The sequence below is a fragment of the Dromaius novaehollandiae genome, chromosome 2 (assembly GCF_036370855.1).
Source record: "Dromaius novaehollandiae isolate bDroNov1 chromosome 2, bDroNov1.hap1, whole genome shotgun sequence".
Taxonomy (NCBI): Eukaryota; Metazoa; Chordata; class Aves; order Casuariiformes; family Dromaiidae; genus Dromaius; species Dromaius novaehollandiae.
In genome coordinates, this window is record NC_088099.1 from 119,588,254 (window position 1) to 119,609,997 (window position 21,744).

Here is a 21,744-nt window from a genome sequence, read left to right on the forward strand (position 1 = left end):
AGTAAGAGGACGGGCATTACTGAGAGACGAGTGGCCTTTTTTTGGTCAAAGCTGTGGGCAGGGAGCAAAGAGGAATAGTTATAGCAAGAAGCATCCCCTGTAACAGCGGCAATGGCCAAGTCGGCCTGGATGCATCTCTGTCCTCGTTATTCGTTGCAGAGCTGTACTTACAGTACTGCAAGCTGTAGCGCTGCGAGTGAGGAGCTGGTGCTAGGTGGGTGTTAAAGGCCTTTAAAGAAAGGAAAATTTGAAAATGGAAAAAACTAAGGAGGAGGAACAGTTGGGAGTGGAACGTTTCTATTTCCATTTCGATATAGAAGCCTTTATGAAATAGTTTGTTTCTGGTTGGAATCAAATTGAATTTTTAAGGTAAGCAACACCAAAAAAAAAAAAAGAACACCCTTGATTAACACCCAAACGTATGGCTCAGATCAGTTATCTCTGCAGTTTGCAAGCTTTACTAAATAGCAGCTCTGGGTACTTCCTCACACACCCCAGCCAACGGTGCTCTTCTGTGTTTTGTTTTCTCTGCAGGCGTCGGCTGATCTCCCAGCGATCTTCTCTGGAGACCCTGGAGGACATCGAGGAAAATGCCCCACTGCGGAGGTCATTTTATTTACTGTCTGTCTGGTTACTTGTCTGTAGGGCACATGCATGGACAGACTTGCTATCCTTGCCCATGTTGAAAAGTAGCTAAGTATGTACATTAGATGTTCTTCATAGTGGGTAAAAGTACTGAAACCTCACGCACCCTGCAAGATGGTAGATGATGTGAATTAGACATTATCTGGCTTTAGATTATTAAATAAAAAGGAACTATTTAGATTTGAATAGAGAAGAAAGTTTAGTTGTCACTAACGGGAATGATAGTCCTTAACATAATATATTTTAAAATATATTTAGTTAAGTAGGCTTTTTAAGGTTAGCACTTTCCCCTTTTCTATGGATTTTTATAGTGTTTGCTTCTCTCAGTATATACAAACTTATTTCAGTAACCAGCATTACTGTCTTTGTGTGTTGGCTAGTTGGTTTCTGATGACTACTTCATGAATAAATCTGCTCCTATCCATGTTATATCAGCAGCTTCATCACAGCTTTGCTTCTACATCCAAGAGGCAACAGCTTCTCTGGGGGCTGAAGGGATTAGTCCCTCGGCATCCTCAGGAGCGGGGGAAAGCGGAGCAACTGTCTAACAGCTCCCAAATGGCCTGATGAGTGATGTGGCCGGTGCGTGGTATGCTTCCAGCTCAGCTGTTCAGCCAGGCAGTGGCTCAATTTTCAATGTCCCTTTATCGTGGGACCTCTAATTCAGCTGGTTTATGTTGGTATTTAGCCTATAGCCTTGTTTATCCGCACACGGTTTGGCTGTCTCTCCCCACCTGGAAGTGAAGACTTAATAGTGGAGGCTCTACCAACTGGCCTATTACCAAGACTTGATTATTTTTACAAAGGCTGCTGCTGAATGCTTACCAGCATGTTATGAAGTGTTCTCACAAATGATTCAAACATGTATACTTGGCAAAAGATGTAAACAAAGTATGGTTAGTGAGGCAGTAATTTTACTTGCTAATTCACAGAATTGTTGGTATTATCACTCTCTTGATGGTATTTTCCCATGAAGAGGGAAACGAGTAATTGCAACCCTAGAGTGAGGGAATCGCAAGGATTTTGCTAACGGGAAGAAGGCAGCAAAGTGGTGGGGTGATTTCAGGAGTGGTGTCTTCATGGTGTGCAGGTAGGGTAACATTTTCTTCTCCAGACAGGGGTGAGGGAAATGCAGCAAACCCAGTCCTCCTCCACCCCTCCCAACTTCCTCCCCCCGTCTGACAAGGAAAGATTTCTCAAAAACACAGCACATTGCAGCAGTTTGCCCTCAGATCTGGCAGCTAGTGGAGGCCAAGATAGCCTTGGCTGCTAACCCCACTCTCCAAAAGCCATGCTGAGATCCCCGGCTGCCCACCAAGCTCGGGAGCTACCTCGGTGCCCGTGCTGCGGGAGGTGGTGGAGCAAAAAGCAGCAGTGAGGTGAAACGGAGAAAGCTTTCACAGCATGTCCTGGTTTCGGTTGGATAAAAAGGATGGGGGGGGTGGTCTCGTCGCTCCTTCCTGGGGCAATATCTTTCTCTAGCCACAATTTTTAAAAGCGTGTTCAGATGTAAAATAGGTTTAAGGATTAATATTTTGAAGAGATTTTTCCAGGGGTAATTTATTTTCAGTTGTTTTATATGCTGTCAGGAACATGAAAACTGATATTTAGAGCTAAAAGCAAATAGGGATCACCCTTGTAAATGAGAGATTTTAGTCTTTCTAAAATTATAACAAGAAAGAACTTTCCTCAATAATTCCCTTAGCCAAAGCTGAGGAGGATATGGAAGTGTGTGTGTTGGTGTGGGGAGGAAGAATCTCATAAAGATTTACCAGGTTTTATTTCATTTTTTCCTCTGAAAGCTAAATCTGAGCTCTCACAGCAGATTACAGGAAGTTTTATTTTGCTGAGATTTTTTAACATTTTTTTTGCATGAAGGGAGGGTGGTGGTGCTTTCTCTCATTATTTTAAATATATATTTTTTTTAATTTGAGCTGTCGCCTTTCCAGACTTATTGTCTTCATTGTTGTTGCTGATTCCTAAAACAGGGTGACTTGAATCATTTGTCTGGTCTTTCCTTCCTGCCTTTGTGTAGACTTCTCCGCTGTGCAGCAGGGAACTGAGTACACTTCTTTTTTCTTTTTTCCCCCAACTGATTTATTTTTCAGATGTCGGACTCTCTCAGGATCACCCAGACCAAAGAACTTTAAGAAGGTTCATTTTATCAAGAACATGCGGCAACACGACACCAGAAACGGCAGGTACTGTGCATGCAAAGGCTGCTTCTCCAAAGGCAGTTCGTGGGGCAGGGGAGAAAGGGAAGGTTCAGTATACCTGTTAAACAGCAAAGTGACCCCCTGCACATTACCTAATGCCCAGTCAATAATAGCCATTAAAAGAGGCTCTGAGAATGGAGGCTGTGATGTGCACAGCTTGCTCAAGTAAATTATTCATCAGTGGAGCTGCTCTCCGATAGTTTCCTAAAGTCTTGGTCTCCATAACACAGATTACTGTGTAGAAGGAAAATCAGTGGTGCCATCGGGTAGGTAGGCATGATCTGGTTGCGCTTCTCTGAGGACAGTGCCAGATGGTAAGTGTAGGAGGGGGCACGTGGCTGAACCTGCCTGGAACAAGTTCAGGGGCAGCCGAATGATTTTTCAACGCCTGTTAATGGGCGTAGGGGGAAGTGTAAAGTTTGCTGGTTTGCCAGGGCTGTCTGGAGAAGGAGGCTTACCAAGCAAGTGCCTCGAGTAATCAGCTGCAGGGAAAGGCATTGAGATTATACCGAGTCTTTCAAGAGAAGTTACAGACGCGTCAGGTCCTGCCTGCACGATCACATCCTCCTGCGCGTGAGGTGCTCGTGTGAAGGTGGTGAGTGGGATCCTGCTTTCAGGGCAGAGGTGAGCAGAGGGGCTCCCTGGGACACAGGAGATGTGCGAGAAGTGCGGCTGCGGCCGCGCATGCAGCCCAGCTAGGACATGCGCTACCTGGACTGCAGCTATAGGCGCTGGTGGACCTATATAGCAGCAGACAGCAGGGCCTTTCTGCACCTTTCCAGTGCCACCCAGCTCAGAAGTGAAACTAGCTTCTCCTTGCCAAGAAAGACGACACCTATCCTCTGTATTTCTTCCATGGCGATCTCCCCATGTGTTTTCTGATTTTACTCTTGTCCTTCCAAACCTGGTCAGCAGGAGAGCAAGCAGACCAAACCGTGCGCTGAGAGCTAACCCTTGCACACGTCTGTTCACGTTCAGCTGCAGGGCACCAGAACCGCATACACACCCGTGCCACAATGCGTGCATGTAGTCTGTGGTTTTCAGCAAGTGTGAAACCATATCAATAGAAATTGTAATATAATACTGAACAACAGTTTTTATGAATTGAATTCTGGCAGGTGGCACTTGGCTAGAGTAAATTTTTCCCCAAGGTTATTCTCACATCTACAATTAAATGTAGTGAACAGTACTAATCAACATAAATATTTCAGAATGTGGCTCTGAGAGGTGGTAGCTTTTTAGACACCACTTTTGTTGCAGACAGATGCATGCAAAACCACTGACTTAACTATTGTCTGGCTAATGGCTGATCATTGTCTCAACAACAGATTTATGTGGAATCAAACTCTAAAAAGCGGCCCCCTAATTTTGGTCTGTTTTGTGCATAACAAATATACATATGCTCTGGGAATTTCTTACACTGGAAAATATTTATTCATAAAGTATTATGCAAATTCCACAAAGAACTACCAGTTTCTGAGATGTGCATATAAGATATATGCATAAACGTGATAGAAATATTACCTATAAAAATGAATAAATGGTTCATAAACAGTCTACGAAATAAGACTTTTTTTCTCCATCTGTTGCAAAAATGTGTCTGTAAAATACACACAGCATTTTATCTGGGTTTATATATCAGCAATTATGTCTGATAAGAAAACAGAATATTTTTCTTGTTAAGAAAGCAGTGAGTAAGCTTCTATTATTCAACTGGCTTCTTATCTTTATCAGCACGCACAGTTTTGCAGGTTATTTCCATAATCATAATAAAGATCCATTTATCTAGAACACAGATACAATAAGAATAAGATGCATTGTTTTTGGAATGCTTTTCATCCTATTGACAAAGAGCCACAGAGATGTTAGCTAAAAATAAAATGTAAAGTCAACACTTTGTGTCCCCTTAAGGCCAGCTAAATCTAGCAGTAACTAATTGAAGTATGTACCCTGCTTTTCCAAGGGGTCTGAACACCTTTGCAGTCACTGAAGTTAATGATAGATGAAAAGGGCCTCTGGAAATGCAGGTGAAGCTGTTTTAGGGATTCAACCTAAAATCAGCGGAGTTTTGAGTGTTTCGATGCCGTTGCTGCTCGTGTCCTCCTCAGTTCCCTATAATGCAGGGGAGCACAGGTATCGCAGCGGATAGAAAATCTTCCCAGGCACCTTTCCCATATCGGGGATCTCAGTCCAAGCAGCGGAAACGTGAGATCGGCCGCAGTTGAAATAATAGCTCGGCTAGGAATAGCTCAGCACAGGGAGAAACCACCTCTGCAGACCACAGTGCATCAGTGATTCCTTATAAGCTTCCTGTTGATAGTTTTGTGCACTGGTTAAAGCAGTTTCTTTGGATATGTGGGACATGGCTTATTATGGAAGATTAGGTTCCCTGGACTGTAGTACCAAAGCAGTCTTGTAAAACAGGGCAAAGTAATTTGCCCATTAAAAGACAGAATGATGCCAACCCTAACAGACAAATCAGCAAATGTAGCCACCGGTGTGTGGTTTCACCCAGTGAAACCTAGCCCCTTTATTCAGCAGGTTTATGGGTGGTATCTTTCATAAACTGTGAAGCAGATTTCCTGTCTAGCAGAACAGACCACCAAATAGCAAGATGAGCCAGCTGAACAAACAATTTGGGGTGGGAATGTGACAAGATCATTTCCAGAATCGTCCCATATAGCAGGTATAAAAGCAGTAAAACGATAGTCCTCTCCCACCCCCATGCTATTGCTTTTTCAAGTTCTTATTAGCATGTTATTCTCCTACGCACTCTTTGGCCAAAACCAAACAGAGCCCCTAGGCTGCAGAAGGGCACGCTGTAAAAGCAGACCCCTGAGCTGTTTTTTGCCCTTTCAGTCTTGGGGACAGGCTCACACGCATGCACAGAGGCTGAATACTTGCAGTGTCCTCACTGTTCGTAATTACTCTCAGCCACTTTCAAATAGCCCCAGCTTAAACTTGGGAGACTCCAGAAGCATGTCTTCTACCCAGATGGCATACATGGTTCATGTGTTTGCTCTTTACATGCGGGGAGCAAAGCCCTGGTAGTCAAACTTAATGAATCGGATATGAGAAAAGGTGTTACGATATTCGGAGTGTGTAGAGTGTGGATAGTGTATGTTATACTGCATGATTGCAGTCTTTTGGTGCTCCACTATAAAATCAGGGCAGATGCTAAAGAAAACAGATATTAGTTCTTTTAGTCAGGAGATACTGATTTTGTTGAGAGCCTTGTGCTCAGCAAGTTTCTGTAGTTTTAAAGCATACATTTCATTAAAGAAATTGGAAGATTAGCCTTTATGCTCTCAGACAGTTGCACATTGTCAGAGCTATCTTGCAAAGTAATGGTTGCTCTGAACCATAGTAATTAATACAACTTTTTGCTGAAATGTGAGAATGATAGAATGAAACCTTTTTATGCAGTAATTTTAAACATGTCTAGATGGCACAGTGGCCATCAAGGCATGAAAATCCACTCCAATTTGGACTACTTCTGCTGAGATAGCTGATTCAGAGCTGTCCAGTATCTTAGATGCTCTTTGTTGAAGAGTTAAATACCAGGAAAGTGTTTTTCTCTGAAAAACACCAGCCAGCTTCTACCATACCTTCCTTCCCAAAGCATACTTAAAACAAATTTCTGGACTTTCTGGACCAACAGACCATTATCAGCCTGCAAATTTTTCATTTTTTCGTTTATATCCTTGAACTTCTAAATAAAATGCTGTTTTGTACTTCTGTGCTCCAATTACCATGGACCAGCTCTGGTCTTCTCTTTTCCTTGGGGCCCAAAGTTGGTCATTTCTTTTTTGGACCAGAGGAATGAGATTGAGGATTTTATGAGGCATTGGCCTCATAAAAGGTCTGCCTGTCTTTGGCTGCTTTTTATACTGGCCCTGGAGGTGTTGGTGCTGTGTCTCCTCAAGAAGTGGCTGCTGAGACGAGTTTTTGGGGGAGCAGCAGAGCTGTGAGATGTCACTGCTCTGTATTTCACAGCTTTGCCTGCACTCCTGGGCTGCCTTCCCTGCACATGTTCCAGCCCAGCTCCTAAATCTGTTTTGTGCCAACCTCCAAACGCTCTGCTAATGGAGATTTTATGGAGTCCTAGCCACAGAGCCAAGGAGAGGTAGGGCACTCCTCTCCCACTCTCTTTGGAAGATCTTTAATTAGTGAGGGTCCCACAGTTTATGGAAACACAGAGGCAATGCTTGGGTCTTAACGAAAAAGAATCAAAGGTGATGCTTTTTATTTCCCTGCTGATCTGATTCCTTCTGATACAGCAACTTTTCCATGGTACATTCCCAGTATTGCCCCTGCTTGTGTCTGTGGAAAGCACCAGTTTGTTTTTTTAATATTAAGAGGGTTTTTTTGAGGGAGGAGTAGGGCATTGGTGGAAAAGCTGTATTTCCAGAAGTAGTTAGAGGGAATGGGGGAAATATGCCTAGTGGGAACTGTGGTTTTCCGAATTCAAAGATGCTCTCTGATGTCAGCCTGAAAGTCTGTGCCAAGTTTCATACATCAGCAAACAAGGCTTTCAGTGAACAAGAAAGCTGTTGTGAGTAATAACCATTCAGCAATAAGCAATGGCAAGCACAAAATTAATCCTATGCCAGGTTTTCTTGCTTGTTAACTGCCTAAAAATGATTCCACGCTGCTTTATAACTTACTACTGCACCATGACAGCATCTTATAGCTTATGAAATGCTAGGTAACGGGTGTTAGGACATTCAAACAGTGGAATCCTACTGTTTCTGCTGTAGGAGAACTTTCTAATGCTGTATACTTGTTTATTATTAGAAACCTTCCTTTATTACAGGGTGAATAGCACTTTGCTTTTAAATATGCTTTTAAAGAAGAAAATAGAATTGCTATAGTAGAACAATCGAGGAGAAGGAAAATTGATCATTTTGCATTTTTCCAAATAGCTGATAGTTACATGCAACATCTTTCTTGGGGACATACACCTTTTACTTGATTTCCAAGAATTATTACTAAGTTGGTCTCATAAGAAAATGTTCTTTTAAAAATAGCATAACGGGTACAAGACTTACAGGTGTATCTGATGATTTTTCAGACAGCACAGGATAGAATAGCTTGCTAGAGTTTGTCATCCAACTTCGACCAGTGTAGGACAAAGGGAGTGTAGGACAAAAAGCTGGGGTGAAATCCTGGCCCCATACTGATCTGTAGCAAATAACATCAGAAAAATCAATGTTGGAGAGCAGAACAAGAAATTAAGTAACCCTGAAAAACAACCAAGCAATTTTGGACCATAAGTGGAGCTTTTTAGTATCAGCATAAGTAAATTCTAATGCTAGTCACATTAGAAGTGCACAGACTGCCATCATCATGTCTTCGGGGAATGTGATGGGGTGCAGCCCGTTGGCCAGTTTTAGGTAGAAGAAGGGTCTTTTCATTGTACAATTACACAACTGTCAGTGTCCTGAAGCTAGTGAGGAAAGAGGCTACATTTATAAATAAACAATTATTTATGGGTATTACATATCCAGGCATCTTGATCAAGTTTTTCTTGGCATCTTGCCCATCTGCTTCTCCCAAAACTTTAGTTCTGTAGCTAATGGCAGTTCACACAGATTTATGGAAAGTGAGTCTTGACCTTAAGGTAGTTTTGATGTTGTTTGATGGTATGTCAGAGCTTGGTGGCCAAAGGTAACCGTGTGGATGTAAAATGGTAGGCTGCTCTAAGGTACTTGATTAAATGCCACACAGTGACTTTGCAGATGATGCCGAGATTTGGAGACTGCTTGAAAAACACAAGACATTTGCTGTAAGAGTAGCCTGGGTTCTGAGATATGCTCTGTGCTGTCAGGGCTACACGCTGACCTTAAAGGTGAGACCAAAGCTTGCATGACATGTATGACATCTGTCGTCTGTGCAGCTGCTGAGTCCAGTGATAATGCCCATAGGCCATGAAAGATGATGGGAAAAATTGGGGAAAACTCAAGGAAGGACCAGGAAAACAGTGAAAGGATCTAAAAGCTTAAGATAATAGGAATCTTTGACTTGATCCAGGAATCCATCTACTTCAGGATCAGAAAGCTGAAAATGAAGGATGTCCTTTGGTTTAGCAGAGAAAGGTCATGATGAGTAGCTGGCATTTGGAGTCCAATAAATGCAGACTCAGTGTCAGCCACACAGCTGTGGTGCGTATTGCAGCCGGTTGTTGGGATGGATCAGCTGGGTTGCTGCTGGATTTTCTTTGTTTTGTTTCAGGCGTAGTGGTCAGCTATCAGAACAACTGTTTGGCACTCCTGATGGATTCTCTTTCACTAGGACTTTTAGAAAAGCATCCAGTCTGGATTACAAGTAAAATGTATTCAATATATTGTTCTTAGAAAGCTAAAAAGAGGAGAGAGAAATTGTCAATGGTAGAAGTTTTTGATTATAAATTCCTCAATGATAACATCCGTTGCTTTGCATATTGTGGTGAGATTTTTAAATTTTAGTCTTTGATTTTTTTTATCTTCTTTTATATTTTAGAATAGTCCTTATCAGCAGCAGAAGATCCTTCTGTAGCATATTTTCAGTGCTGCCATATCGAGACTGTACCCAAGTCGGGTATGTATATTTATACACACGCTACGTAGTCTTTCTGGGTATGCATATAGAACTGACTATGGACAACAGTATGACAGAGGCTAATGCTTTTAAATATCTGCTACGAGAAAAGATAAATGCACTCAGAAATATTTGCCTTGTGGGACATTACTAGGTTAAAACCACAGTTCTGAGTCCCCAGTTTATTCATTTGTGTTCTTGTATCTTTGATTATTAAATAGGAGAACCTCCCCCATGAATGCTCTTGAAAAATGAACTGTTTTTATTGTTTCTTTTGACTTCATTCATTTTTGACGAAGCAAGTATTCTAGACCGCATAACTTTTATAAACAGTCTTAGCTTTCTGATCTCCTGCAGTGACAGTGGTAGTGTATCTGTTTTTTCATTATTATAGAGAAATGGTTGAACCTAAACATAATACCTTTTTATTGTACTTTATTTATAGGTATTTATATAACTTCTATTGTACTTTTAGCAATTGCTCAGATCACTGAGTTACTGAAAACAGGGTTTTCAATGCTGACAGATTACTTTGGAAATAATGCCATGCAGAGTCTTAGTTGGTGTAAGCATCTCTCACGGAGCTGTGCTGCCTTGTGTCACCCAAAGTGCTGAGGCGCTGGACCTCTGGCAGAGGGGTTTATTTGCATTGAAGCAGTTTTCCAAAGACTGGGAAAGCTTCTGCTGTCACAGCGGCACTGCAGAAATGAAAGACATTCGGCTAGGAAGTGTCGTCTCGGGGCCCGACTTGCTGCAGGCGCAGGACGAAGCAAGGAAAGGCAGTGCTGCCGCAGCCCAGGGCCACTGGAGTAGAGCAGTCGGTGGCCACCTTGGCTGCCCACGAGCTTGTCCACTCGCCAAGGAGCTGCAAGTTGTCTTTGGTTGATGTTGGCTCAGCGCCTGCAGGGAAAGGCAGCAAAATAGAGTCAGGAGACAGCTGTGTTTGCAAAATTTGGGGGAAATATTCAGCCGGTAGAATGGGGTGGGTTTGAATAAGACCTGCGAATCATCTCGAGGCAAACTGATCCAGCGGGTAAAGGATGAATTTGGCTCACTGTTTTCAGCCATTTATTTAATTCTGGAGAATTATTTGCCACAAGCTGCTCATGCATCAGTAATTCAAAGCAAAGAGAGATTATTTTTAATGTACAAAGGAAGGAGGTATCTCATGGGAAAGTTGACTTGCTCGCCCATCTCCTACAGTAAAATTTTTCCCTTAATTAAACAGGGAGGACACATCAGGCAAATTCTTGACAGACTGTCAGCTTTGTTCTTTCTTCTTTGGTGCATTGTCATTCATTTATGGTCACTGCCCTCTGGAAATTGCCACTTTATTGAAAATTGAATGTATTCTGAAAGGCTGATGACTGGTTATATCTTCTAAATTACAGCAGTAATGAGCCCAGCTGCAAACCTAAATATTATTTCAACATGTAATGTCTTGTACCGTGCTTGCATCGCAAGAAGGGCATGGGATGAGAAGGTAGCAAGTGCCAGTACACAACAATCCAGCCCAGTTCCCTTTGTTAAAAAGCCAAGATTTAAAAAATGCCCTCTGTCTTTCTTCTAGAGCATCAGAGGAAGAGAGAAACAGTTAAATGGCATCTCCTTCCAGGAATAGCTGGTGCAAAGAACAGTTGAGGCAGTATAGCACAAACTGTAGTCACTCTGTTCAGGCTGCACAGCGTTTGCTTACTTCGTTACACACTTTGGATGTGCAGCAGGAGGGGGCAGAGACGCTTTTGAAATCCTGTAATGACAGCATCCTTTAACTCTTTCTGTTAATCCCTGCGTTTCTCATTCATCTGTCTGCGGGGAGGATGTCCTGACTCATTTACGTTCTATGAACGTTTCTGAACATTTTAGAGAAAGAAACAAATTGGCCAGAGAACTTTGTCCATGTCCACAATCAAAACAGAGGAAGGGGGCTGTTTGTGCATGCAGCGGAGAAATACTTGGTGAGACAGGAGCATGCAGCAGAGCTAGTGCTGCTTCTCCACTTCTGCTCGGACTCGCAGACTCTGTGGCCAGCAAGGAAACCTCCAAGCACAGCTGTGTTTTGGGGTGGCTGCCAGTCCCCATTACATTGTAGACAGCACAAAAGAGCTCTACTGTATCAGTGCTGGCAGCTAAACTGTGCTAGCAGATCCATTTCTAAAACGTGTCTGAAAAGCCATTCCTGCAAGCGCAGCGAAGCCCTGCCTGCTTGGCCAGTGTTGATGGAGCAGCATCACCCACTTAATAACTGCGTTCAAGACCCATACTCAAGGCTGTGGCCCTTTCCCACCCAGCTCCTATGCTGAGTTCAAGCCATAATAGCAAGAATCCTCCCCAAACTGTGTTATTACATGGTTGTACACATGTAAATGTGTATCTGGGTGTTGTGGAGAGAAGAGCTGTTGAGGTATGAGAGGATGAAATCTGAGTTATCCCTTGGCCTATCTTTCCCCTGTCCCCCTCCTTGCAGCTTGCAGGTGGGCAGCTACAGGGTCACCATAGTGGCACATAGAAGCATTTTGAGGGGAAACCTACTCCAGAGCAGTGCTGAAGCTGGGGGTGACAAATGATAGTTTTTGTTACCTGGTGTTTCAGAGGCCTGCCTGGTTGTCCATGCTGGGACTAAGAAGGAGACCATGCACCAGGGAAATTATTTTCTCTAGTTCTCTCTGTTTTGCTGAAGAGAAGTGAAAAGTTAAACCAAACAGTAGTATCCTGGGAGAAAAAAGTCATGAACAGAAATAGTCACTAGAATTTTTTGTCCTCACAATTTTGTCCTGACTTTATGCCTGATGGAAACCTAACATTTTAGCTTATAACACTTGTGTGCAAAGGAGAAGGGGAGAATTAAAATCTAGATTCACAAAGGTTTTGTGATGCATTATCTCTGGCTGAAATCACTGCAAGGAGGGTGCTTATGTGGATCTGAGCCAAAATTTCTGCTCTCCAGGACTGGGTACGTTAAGATTGCCTACGTCTTTGCTGATGGCATGACAGCAGGTGCAGCTTCCCCTGTCTGTGGCCAAGAGTAGGGTAATGGGCAGGACCAGAGCTTCCTTTTCCCCCCACACCTAGGACACCAGCAGGTGTCCAGGTGAAAGCAATGTAAGGAAGACTATACTGCAGCGTCACCTCTAGCACCTACAGGATCCAGCTACACCGATCATATTGGCAAACTGCTTGGGATCTATGGCTTTGGTTGTGTTTAAATGAAATATATAGTCATTGTGTGATGCAGTTTAGCGCTCAGGCAATTCAAGGGCTGTCATGGGCTGGTGGTACTGCAGAATCAGTTGGGCAATTGTTAACTCTTAATTTACTAGAAATGTTCTCAGTGGCTACAGGGTATTCATGATCTGGATTTTTCCACTGAACAAAATCTTACTCACCTGTAAAACATTCATACTGTGACAACACAGAGATTTCGCAGTAACATTTACAAATGAAACATGCAACAGGGAATGCAGCCATGACTGCTTCACTTTTTTTTACCATGGTGGAGAGATGCTTGTGCTTTATAAAAATTGTTTTTCCACTCCTTTCTCACCATTCTCTGATATTATGTTATATATGCATGTTGACACTGCAGTATTCTTTCATAAAGCTTACAAATTATAAGCATCATGTATAACATTATGCTAATGCTATTCTTTTGAGTTCCTCTTTATTATATAAATATAGTCCTCCAAGGGCTAGAAGAGCTACTTTGCAACGGGTGTCGGAACTGGATTTCTGGTTCAGCATCCGCTTTATTCTTCCTAGCAGCAGATGAGAAGTAATTCCTGTCTAGTTCTGCGGATTGGCAGAGCAAGGATGGTAATTACTGTTATCAATCAGAGGTGCACCTTGCATCTCTCCTGAGTCGCTGTGGCGCACACCTCCTTGCCAAAGGGTGGGTTGTGGTGGGTGAAGCTGGCAGTAAATGGAGCTGAGCCTTGGAGCTGTTTCTCTTCCAGGGTGGTGGGACATGCCCCAGGTCTCTGGCAAAGAGCCACCCCACCACACACCCGCGTGCATATGTGCTGACCTCCCTCAAAAGGGATCCGTGCTGGGGCAGCCCACTCAAGCCAAGCCATTTTTGGATGGGTGAAACAGGATTTAAAGGAATTATTTAGTTGGAGATTGACATGAGGTGGACTGGATTTAAGCCCTTGGAAACAGGTGTTGGGGAACAAACAGGCATAGGGGATATTAGCCATTTTCAAGTGTAACCTAATAAAAGTGGAGCTGTATTTCCCCAATAATATATTGTAAGAGGCTTCTGGCCTATTCTCCACTGCCTATATGCACTTGGCATGGAAATTCAGTTGTTTTAGGCACCATTTCTGCTTGAGCTCCCAAGGAGACAGCACAGCGCTGGCAAGCCTAACTGCAGGTACTGGTTAAGTAGCCCCGTGTGGCCCGCAGGACACGATAGCCTGCACAATGCTCCTGCATGTGCATGTATAAAACCAAGAATAATCTAGTTTTCATTAGTATTTTAAGGTGCCTAAAAGTTTTCTAAGAAGGAAATGATAATGTAGGTCTGCCATTTTTAGCAGTGTTAAAAGGGAGGAAAAGGTTATCACATTGTCTTTTCCCCCAGGAAAAAAGGTAGGGAAGTTTGTTGTTTGTATAGCTCTGTTGTGTTAATTTTTTTTCTTTGGCAGACATTGTTATGCTTCTTAATTTAACAACATGTTTTTGAAAAGGGTTTTTTTTAGGTTTGTTTTTTATTAATAACAAAAATTAAGCATTTATTTTCATTCACAGATTGAAATAGTAATTATTATGATTTTATATTATTTTTTGATGTTCTGTGAAACTGTTAAGAGCTTCCAAGGTTCTGTAAAGGAGATTAATCTAAAAGACCAGAGGAAGGAGCAGAGCTGGTGGTGTCACACAGATTTGACACTGAAACGCAGCTAGTTTTAGATTCAACTGTCAGTTACAGGAGCAGAAGTGGATGAGTATCACTGAGGCTGGAGGCAATGTGTGAAAATATAGGATAATCTAGAGCATCGAATAGTGCATGTCCTTATAAAACTGGCCAGCTCACGTTATGTTTTATTCTTCATGGTATTGAATTCATTAAGAGGTTAGAAACTTGCCTGCAGTAAGTGTAGCTGCTGAGTACTGCTCACTGACATGAATATAGGAATTTATCTGGCTAAACTTGCCATTAGTTGAAGGAAATAATGCAGGTAATTGAATGGATTGAAGCATGGGAAATCGATCGTTCTTCTGAAGTAAAGCATTAAGCAGTTAGATAAAAAGAATTTGTGGTGTTCTCCAAAATACTGCAAACGAATTTGTTCCAGTTTTTACAGCTAAATCATCAGTGAAATAAACTTTGTCCATTGAAGTGCTTGGTGGGAGCACCAGTGAGTTCAGTCAGGCAGAGAAGATGACATTTTCAATACTGTCATCCCAGATAACACGTAGCCGCAATGCTTAGTGAATCAGTAGGCCAGGCACTGGCGTAGGCTGCCATTGCTGCATTTGGAGGCAGTCTTTGTTCATCTTCGGTGTTGTGCACAATGAGGCATGAAGAAACAAATAGGTGAGTTTGTCCCGCACGTGGCCAGTTAGTTTGGCAGGTCAGGTAACAGGCATTACGGTGAATGTCGAAAACAGGGGAAACATTTAAAGGAGAAATGAGAGCATCAAAATTGTCCTTTGTATAGCAGAAATAAGCACACAGCAAAGCAGGATGCTGTTATGTCCATCAGACTTGTTACCAAGTTCCTAATTATTGTTCTTCCCTGACAGATTTCTGTATGCGAGGCAATTTTGATTAAGTCATCGATCTCAGGCACATTTCCTGAGCATTTATCATTCCATAGACTTTGGGAAGAATAACTATCTATTTTTAGCATGTAACAGGGAGACTGAAATGTCCCTGCTTTTCTTTACCATTGCCCACATTCCTTGCTTCTACCCAGTACCCTCCTCTCTCCCAAACAGAACAAAAAACATTAACAAGTGCATACTCGCTTTACAGAAAGATAGATAAATCTGGATTGTTCCCATACAACAAGGCATTTCAAACTAAATAATCTCATGTATGAATTTTATAAAGCCACCATTGCTCTTTTTTTTGTGAGGTTTATGAATCCCAAAAAGGTAATAGGTTTAAATTTTGAGCTTTTTTCTCCCTGTTGGGCAAAACATCAAGACAGGAGCTGACATTTTGACACCTGAATAGAGGGAAAAAAAAGGATACTGGCCCATTAGAGGAGTCTTTCTGCCAGTTTCTCCACTCCTTTCCCTGTAAATTGCAGATAGAGTTGTTGTTCTAGGAATCCTAGTGGCAATTAGGATCTGAAAACGAAGATCAATTAAAGCAGGCAGCCTTAATCAGTGTTGCCAGTGGCAGAAACGCTGTTGGACTGGCTGGCAGCACGTCCGTGCCAAAGCTGTCATTTTCCTTGTCCCTATAAACAGCGACAGTGAGTAGAAATTATTTACAGCGAAGAACAAGAACAGAATTTTCTCTTGATGTCTCAAGAACTGCCTTTGCTTTTGGAGTAAATCTTAATAGTTAGGAATCACTAAGCATAAAATACAGACACAAAAGAGCACATCTCTAAATAACAATTATCAGATTCCTTTTGCAGTAAGTAGAAGGGGTTTTTTATGTATCTAGAAATCCATTTAATATTTAATTGACTCCTAAATTATTCACAGGTTAAAGTGTTCAACTGTTGCTGTCATTCAAAGAGCAAGTGCCCAGCAGGAGTCTTGCATGGGGCTCTATAGCTCATGTCAAAGCATACGTTTGATTCATTAAAGAAATGTTACACTTCCAAAGCTAATAATATCCAATTTATATTCTGTTAATCCATGCTCGACTAATAAAATGCACACGGTGAGATTTCCTGTTTTTATTTTTGTGTATTCAATACTCCAGGTAAGGCAAAATTCAGGAAAAATGGTCATCATTCAACAATAAATTTGCATTCACAGGTTATGCAGTACTGTTCCAGAAAAACTCTGAAATGTATCAGGGGGAGAAACTTTCTTCTTTTTTGTTTTCTTCAGTCTCAGATAACCAAAATGATATGCTTAGTTTTGAGTGTGTTTTATAACACCTCTCAGCAACACGCTTTTTGGAAATGAGATGTGCGAATAGACTATTTAGAGTCTGGCATGCGTGTAAACCAAGGTAACTCCCTGAACTTGGTAGGAAAATGGGTTCTATCTTTTTGTCTCCTAAGGAAATGTCATCCTCATCTTGCTGTTTCCTTAAGCTTTCCCTGCTCAAATACAGCGAAGGTTGCAAAGTTAAGTTCCTATGATTTATTTTAACTTTTTGGCGTCTGCTCAAATCCCTTGAAATTTTTGTTTTTAAAAAAAAAACCTGCTTTGGAAAATAAAGCCCAGGAAAATGAAAAACGAGGAAAAGAAGTAAATTTTCTTCCGCGTAAAGGCCTCTTTGGCAAGGACTATCTTTTCTATTCTGTGTTTTTAAACACCTTACATGGCTCCTCAGTGCTGTAGGTAATCTGAATAACTTAAACATAGAGTGCAACTTCTTTTGAGGTGCCTGTCCTCCATATGGTCCCTCCTGCATGGGGCCCGTTGACCGTGGCGCCACGTAGGGGCTGAGTCTTGGAGAGCTTGGCGGCAGTGGTCTGCGCTGCAGCGTAGCCAGCCCTTTCTGCGCTGGCTGTACCCCAACAACCATCCCGACTGCTTCCCAGCCGCGACTTACCCATTTTGCAGATAGCGGAGCAGAGGCGTACCCCCACTCTTGCCTAGTTGGCTCTAAGAAGCCTTTTGGGGTCTCCGGAGTTGCATGAGGAAGCGGCTGTTTTGAGGTTCCTGCGGCAGCAGGATTGCAGCCCCTGGGCTTGCTCTCCCAGGCGGGGAGCTCCCCAAACACCCGTGGGATGCTCATTTTAGTTTGCCCTTAATGACAGTTCCCTGCAAGAGCAGCTATAGCCTGACTTAGTTTACATTCCAAAAAGTGTTTATTATTATTATTATTTTATTTAGCTGGCTCGGTCAGCAGATATCCAAAAACAGCTTTGCTGAGGCAAAATTCATGAACTTGTCTGTAATAGGAGAGGGGGAAAAATCAAGGTTTGCCCTGTGCAATAGCTTGACTTGCTGTTGGTCTTAGTAATAGGCAACACAAAAACAGTGAAGTGAAGTAGCTTAGGAATTGCATGTTATATGTTTGCCAAGATCTTCTACTGGTGAGAGGAGGATCTGTATAAACTAGCGTGATTGTTCTCATTTATACAGCGATGAGAAACAGCACACTGTTCTGTACTGCTTTTCCTCAAGAAAGTGAGTTAAATTCTCTCTGCTTTGAGGACAAGTTTCTTTCCAAACAGTAATACTTCATTACTCTGTTTTACAATCCGAGCAATCATGTACTGCCTACAAATATAGGATGTGCAAAGGAGGGGAAAACTAAGCAGCCCTTGCAAAACACTTAGGCTGAGCGTTTTCGGGACCCTGGAGGTAGGGGCGTCTTTCAGAAACATCAGAAAGACAGGAAAATCTGAGGCACTGTTCTCCAGCGATCTTAGCTAATGTTGAGGACTCCTTCCAGTGCAGGCTTGCACTTGCCGGCAGACCCTGGTCTCTGCTCCCAAAGAGCGCATTTCTTTGAAGTCCCCAGAGCCGCTCTCTCCTGAAAAGCTGCTGTGCTGACTCCTCGCAGGGTGCCTGCGTTGCCTTTGAGGTGTTAACAGAGTTCCCTCTCCTTGTCCATTAACTGCATGGAGAGTCTTCTTCCTGACTTGTTTTCATAGGCATAATGGCATTATTTCTTAATCTGTATCTGTAGGATTTTGAGAGGAAGGAAGCTAAACTATTCTGATATTATTTCAGATAATTCAGATTTTTGTTTTGATTTTTGGGTTTGGGGGCTTTTTCAAGTTGTATGTTTTGTTTCTTCGTTAAGACCTACTGAAATGATTAGTATTTTTCGCTATGAGAAATAATTACTTTAAGCATGTTCTGCACAGGAACGGAGAGGCTAACCTGATGCTTCTGGTAGATGATTGTTTTTACATAATTATTTTTCCAACCTCTCAGTAATACGGTATCAGGAAGCAGAATGATAATGTGCTAAGTGAATCCCAGCCAAGAGATTAAGAGGGCTTTGTTTGGATTAAATACTTGATACAATGTTTTCCTTTGTCACAGGAATATGTTTTAGATAGATGTGTTGGATTTTTCTTTTTAGAAGCAAGATATGTGGTTTCTTGGGAACTCCTTTATTTCCATTTTTCAGGGAAGTAAAACAAATGACAAGTAGCAAACTGAAGAAAGGGAAATGGGATATGCAAAGAGAAAATATGAAACAGCCCAATCCAGCAATCAAGGGAAGAGTCTGCAGGACTTCTGTCTAGGGTTTAGTGTCAGCATCTCTCACATGACAACAGTGAGGGGACTTTAGCTAAAAATTTGCAGGTCGTGATCCAGTGAAGCAATTGAGCACATTTTTAACTTCAGTAATCTGAGCAAATTGAAGTTGTTGTTCCCACTGAAATCAGTTGGATCACACACACCTAGAAATCATACTGGAATGAGGCTAAACCAAACCATATTCAACTAGAGATGATTAAGTCTATGCTTAATTTAAATTGCAGACACAGAGTTTAAGCACGCCCTTGGACCTAAGTGGAAATCAGCCAGCAAAATATCACAAGATACATTTTCCAGAGCTGTACGGAGTCATCGTTTGTGGAGCATAAATTCACTTATAGCCTTTTTTATCTTCACTGTCATCTCGATCATGAGGCTGAAGCATGGGCTACGGTCTGATTCTCCTAGGCATGTCATTTAACTTTAAGTGTAAAATGCCAAAGGGATCAGTCCTCTGAAAATGAATGCCCAAGTTTCTGTCCAGAGGTGATAGAAGGAAGCTGGATTCCTCTTGATGGCCTCAAGGAGGAGAGAGCCTCTTCACTCGGCTTGAAACACCCTTCTGTGCTAAGACGAGCAGGAATTCCCGCCAGCAGCTTTCCAAGGCAGCTATTTCTCTGTACCAGCAATGTAGGGAAACATAGATATTTACTCTAGAAGGGTAGGTTTATTGGATAGATAGATTTAAAGTATTTAAGCTAAGTCACTGGGTCTTACCTGAAGTTTATATAATTCCCAGTTCCCTCCTACTTCCAAATTCTGTCCGATGCACCCGATTATTAAGAACTGATCTTTGCACCATGAGTTGAAGATGAGGTGCAACCTGGCAAAAGGTGGGAGTTTTGTATAACTTACAACTGTGAAGTATTTCAAACTGCATAACACTGCCTGTAGGAAAAGTTGTCTGGTCGGTACTTCGCATTGATATGTTTGGATTATTGCTGTTACCTTATTTTAGCTTTGCGTGGTGGAAGGTAATTAAGGCATGTGTATTAAGAGGTGTTTCTTCTCATAAGAAAAGGGTACTGACCTCTCGTTTTTGTTCGCCAGGGATGTAAAGTTGGACGGTGGACGTCAATGCCATTCTGCAGGAGTGTGTCTGAAAGAAATAATTGGTCTTGAAGGTGTGGAGCTGGGAGCAGATGGGAAGGTGGGAATGCTTCAGTTCCTCGTCTGCAGATTTTATGTAATAAGGAAAAAACACGATGTAACTAGTGACAGATAAAAATATGAAAATAAATTATAATGTGTAGCGCAAAACAATAGTTAAAGCACAATATGTAAAAACTGTAAGTAAAGTTGGCAGAAGTGCCAGAGGACTATCCAAGCTGTCAATGCAAACCACTCTGTTTCCTTGAAGAAATCCGCCTCTGACAACATCTGAGTCTGTAAAGCATTACTGAACCACACAGCATTCCCCTGGCTCTAGCGTATCACTGCAGAGCATATTGACAGCAACTTGAAAATAATTTCTGGTAATAGTTTAAAGTGTAATTTTGTTTGATTTCAATTTTATTTAATAAAATAAATTTTACTTAACAGTGTATTTGTCCAAAAGAGCAGGAACACACTAGTATAAACCTGATGAGTATTTCAAAATCTGTGAGTGTACTCATTTGAATAGAAAAAGTAATTATGAATCTTCAGGGAAAGTGATTCATTTTAAGCAAATATATAGAAAAGAAACAATTTTATTCATAAATGAAAACCTTTTGGCTGAAACCCTGATTTGTTTTTTACAGTTCGTTCATCCAATCTCCTGTCATGTATTTGTTTTAAGGCCCCAGGTCAATTGCATGCTCACCTAACCAAGTGACAGGCCAGACCTCAGGCTGTAAATCTTTGAGGACAATCTGCCTAATATAAGCTAAAGCTCTTTTATTTGCTGCCTGTTCTGACCTGCTCATAAATCAGTCTAGGGTCTGAGACTCATTTTTTCCTTCAATATTGGGATATTTTTGGAAAATAAATGTATAAGAAGCAAGGCATAATCTACTTTTGTCCAAGTGCACAAGTAGAAAATTGGTACATCCTTTAAACATACTTTTGTCAGAAGTTATTCATTCAAACCTAGTCTGCATTGGTAGGTAGCAGATGATCTCCAGCAGCCCTTGCTGTAGACTAGTACCTCGCATATGACGCCAAAAAGACTTTGTCAGACAAAGTCCTAAAGGAGAAAAATACCAGAGGAAGTGCTCAAGTTCAAGTAGTGTTGAAGCTGATTTGCCTTTGGCTGATCTGTGCTGAGTGATGTATATAGGGGAGTGAAATCTGAAATCTGCTACAGAGAAAGTCCAGTGAAACAAATGACCAAATTGGAATATTTTTAAGTGTGCTCCTTGAGTAGGATTTTGTAAATCCCATATATTAGAGTTTGCATGTGTGTGCTGTTTTATTTCGTTTAAGATATGGATGCATTTGCAAAAGCTTTTGTGCATGGATGAACCAACTACACTGCAGCAAACATAGGAGACTGATGTTCATCTGTGCCTAACTATCAAATCTAAAAAATCCTTCACTGATTTGGCTTCCCTTGCTTCAAACTGGGATGCACCAAGTGAATCCTGTTGGGGCTGAGCTGGGCTGAGAGTAACTGTCTGTCCATTTTGAATTTCCTTTTAGACTGTTTCTTATACGCAGTTCTTATTTCCAACAAATGCTCTGGGAGCGCGGAGGAACACCATAGACTCCACCTCGTCCTTCTCCCAGTTTCGCAATGCAAGCCATCGTAGCCTTTCTTTGGCAAGAGCTAACAGCACCCAAGGGAGCATTGATGCAGGTAACTTATTAAGCAGCTTGTTTTAATATCCTTGCATACCCTTGGGATAGGCAATTATTGGGAAGGATTTTTGGTGGAGCTACGCTGCATTTTAACCCCTTTTTTGCTTAAATTAAACAGAATATAGTCTCTAGCTGATGTCATACGTCATACAAATCTTGG

General features: G+C 41.8%; 1 protein-coding gene across 2 annotated transcripts in view; it reads left to right on the forward strand.

Moving 5' to 3' along the window:
- Positions 1-21,744, forward strand: part of CABLES1 (Cdk5 and Abl enzyme substrate 1) — a 75,298-nt gene that overhangs the window by 36,455 nt on the left and 17,099 nt on the right. The window contains exons 2-6 of one of the 2 annotated variants that reach the window (XM_064507302.1): positions 535-606; positions 2,754-2,846; positions 9,363-9,440; positions 19,854-19,953; positions 21,426-21,582. In XM_064507302.1, the coding sequence (XP_064363372.1) occupies positions 535-606; positions 2,754-2,846; positions 9,363-9,440; positions 19,854-19,953; positions 21,426-21,582 (500 nt within the window). The remainder of the gene's footprint in view (positions 1-534; positions 607-2,753; positions 2,847-9,362; positions 9,441-19,853; positions 19,954-21,425; positions 21,583-21,744) is intronic. The other variant, XM_064507303.1, reaches the window with a different exon arrangement.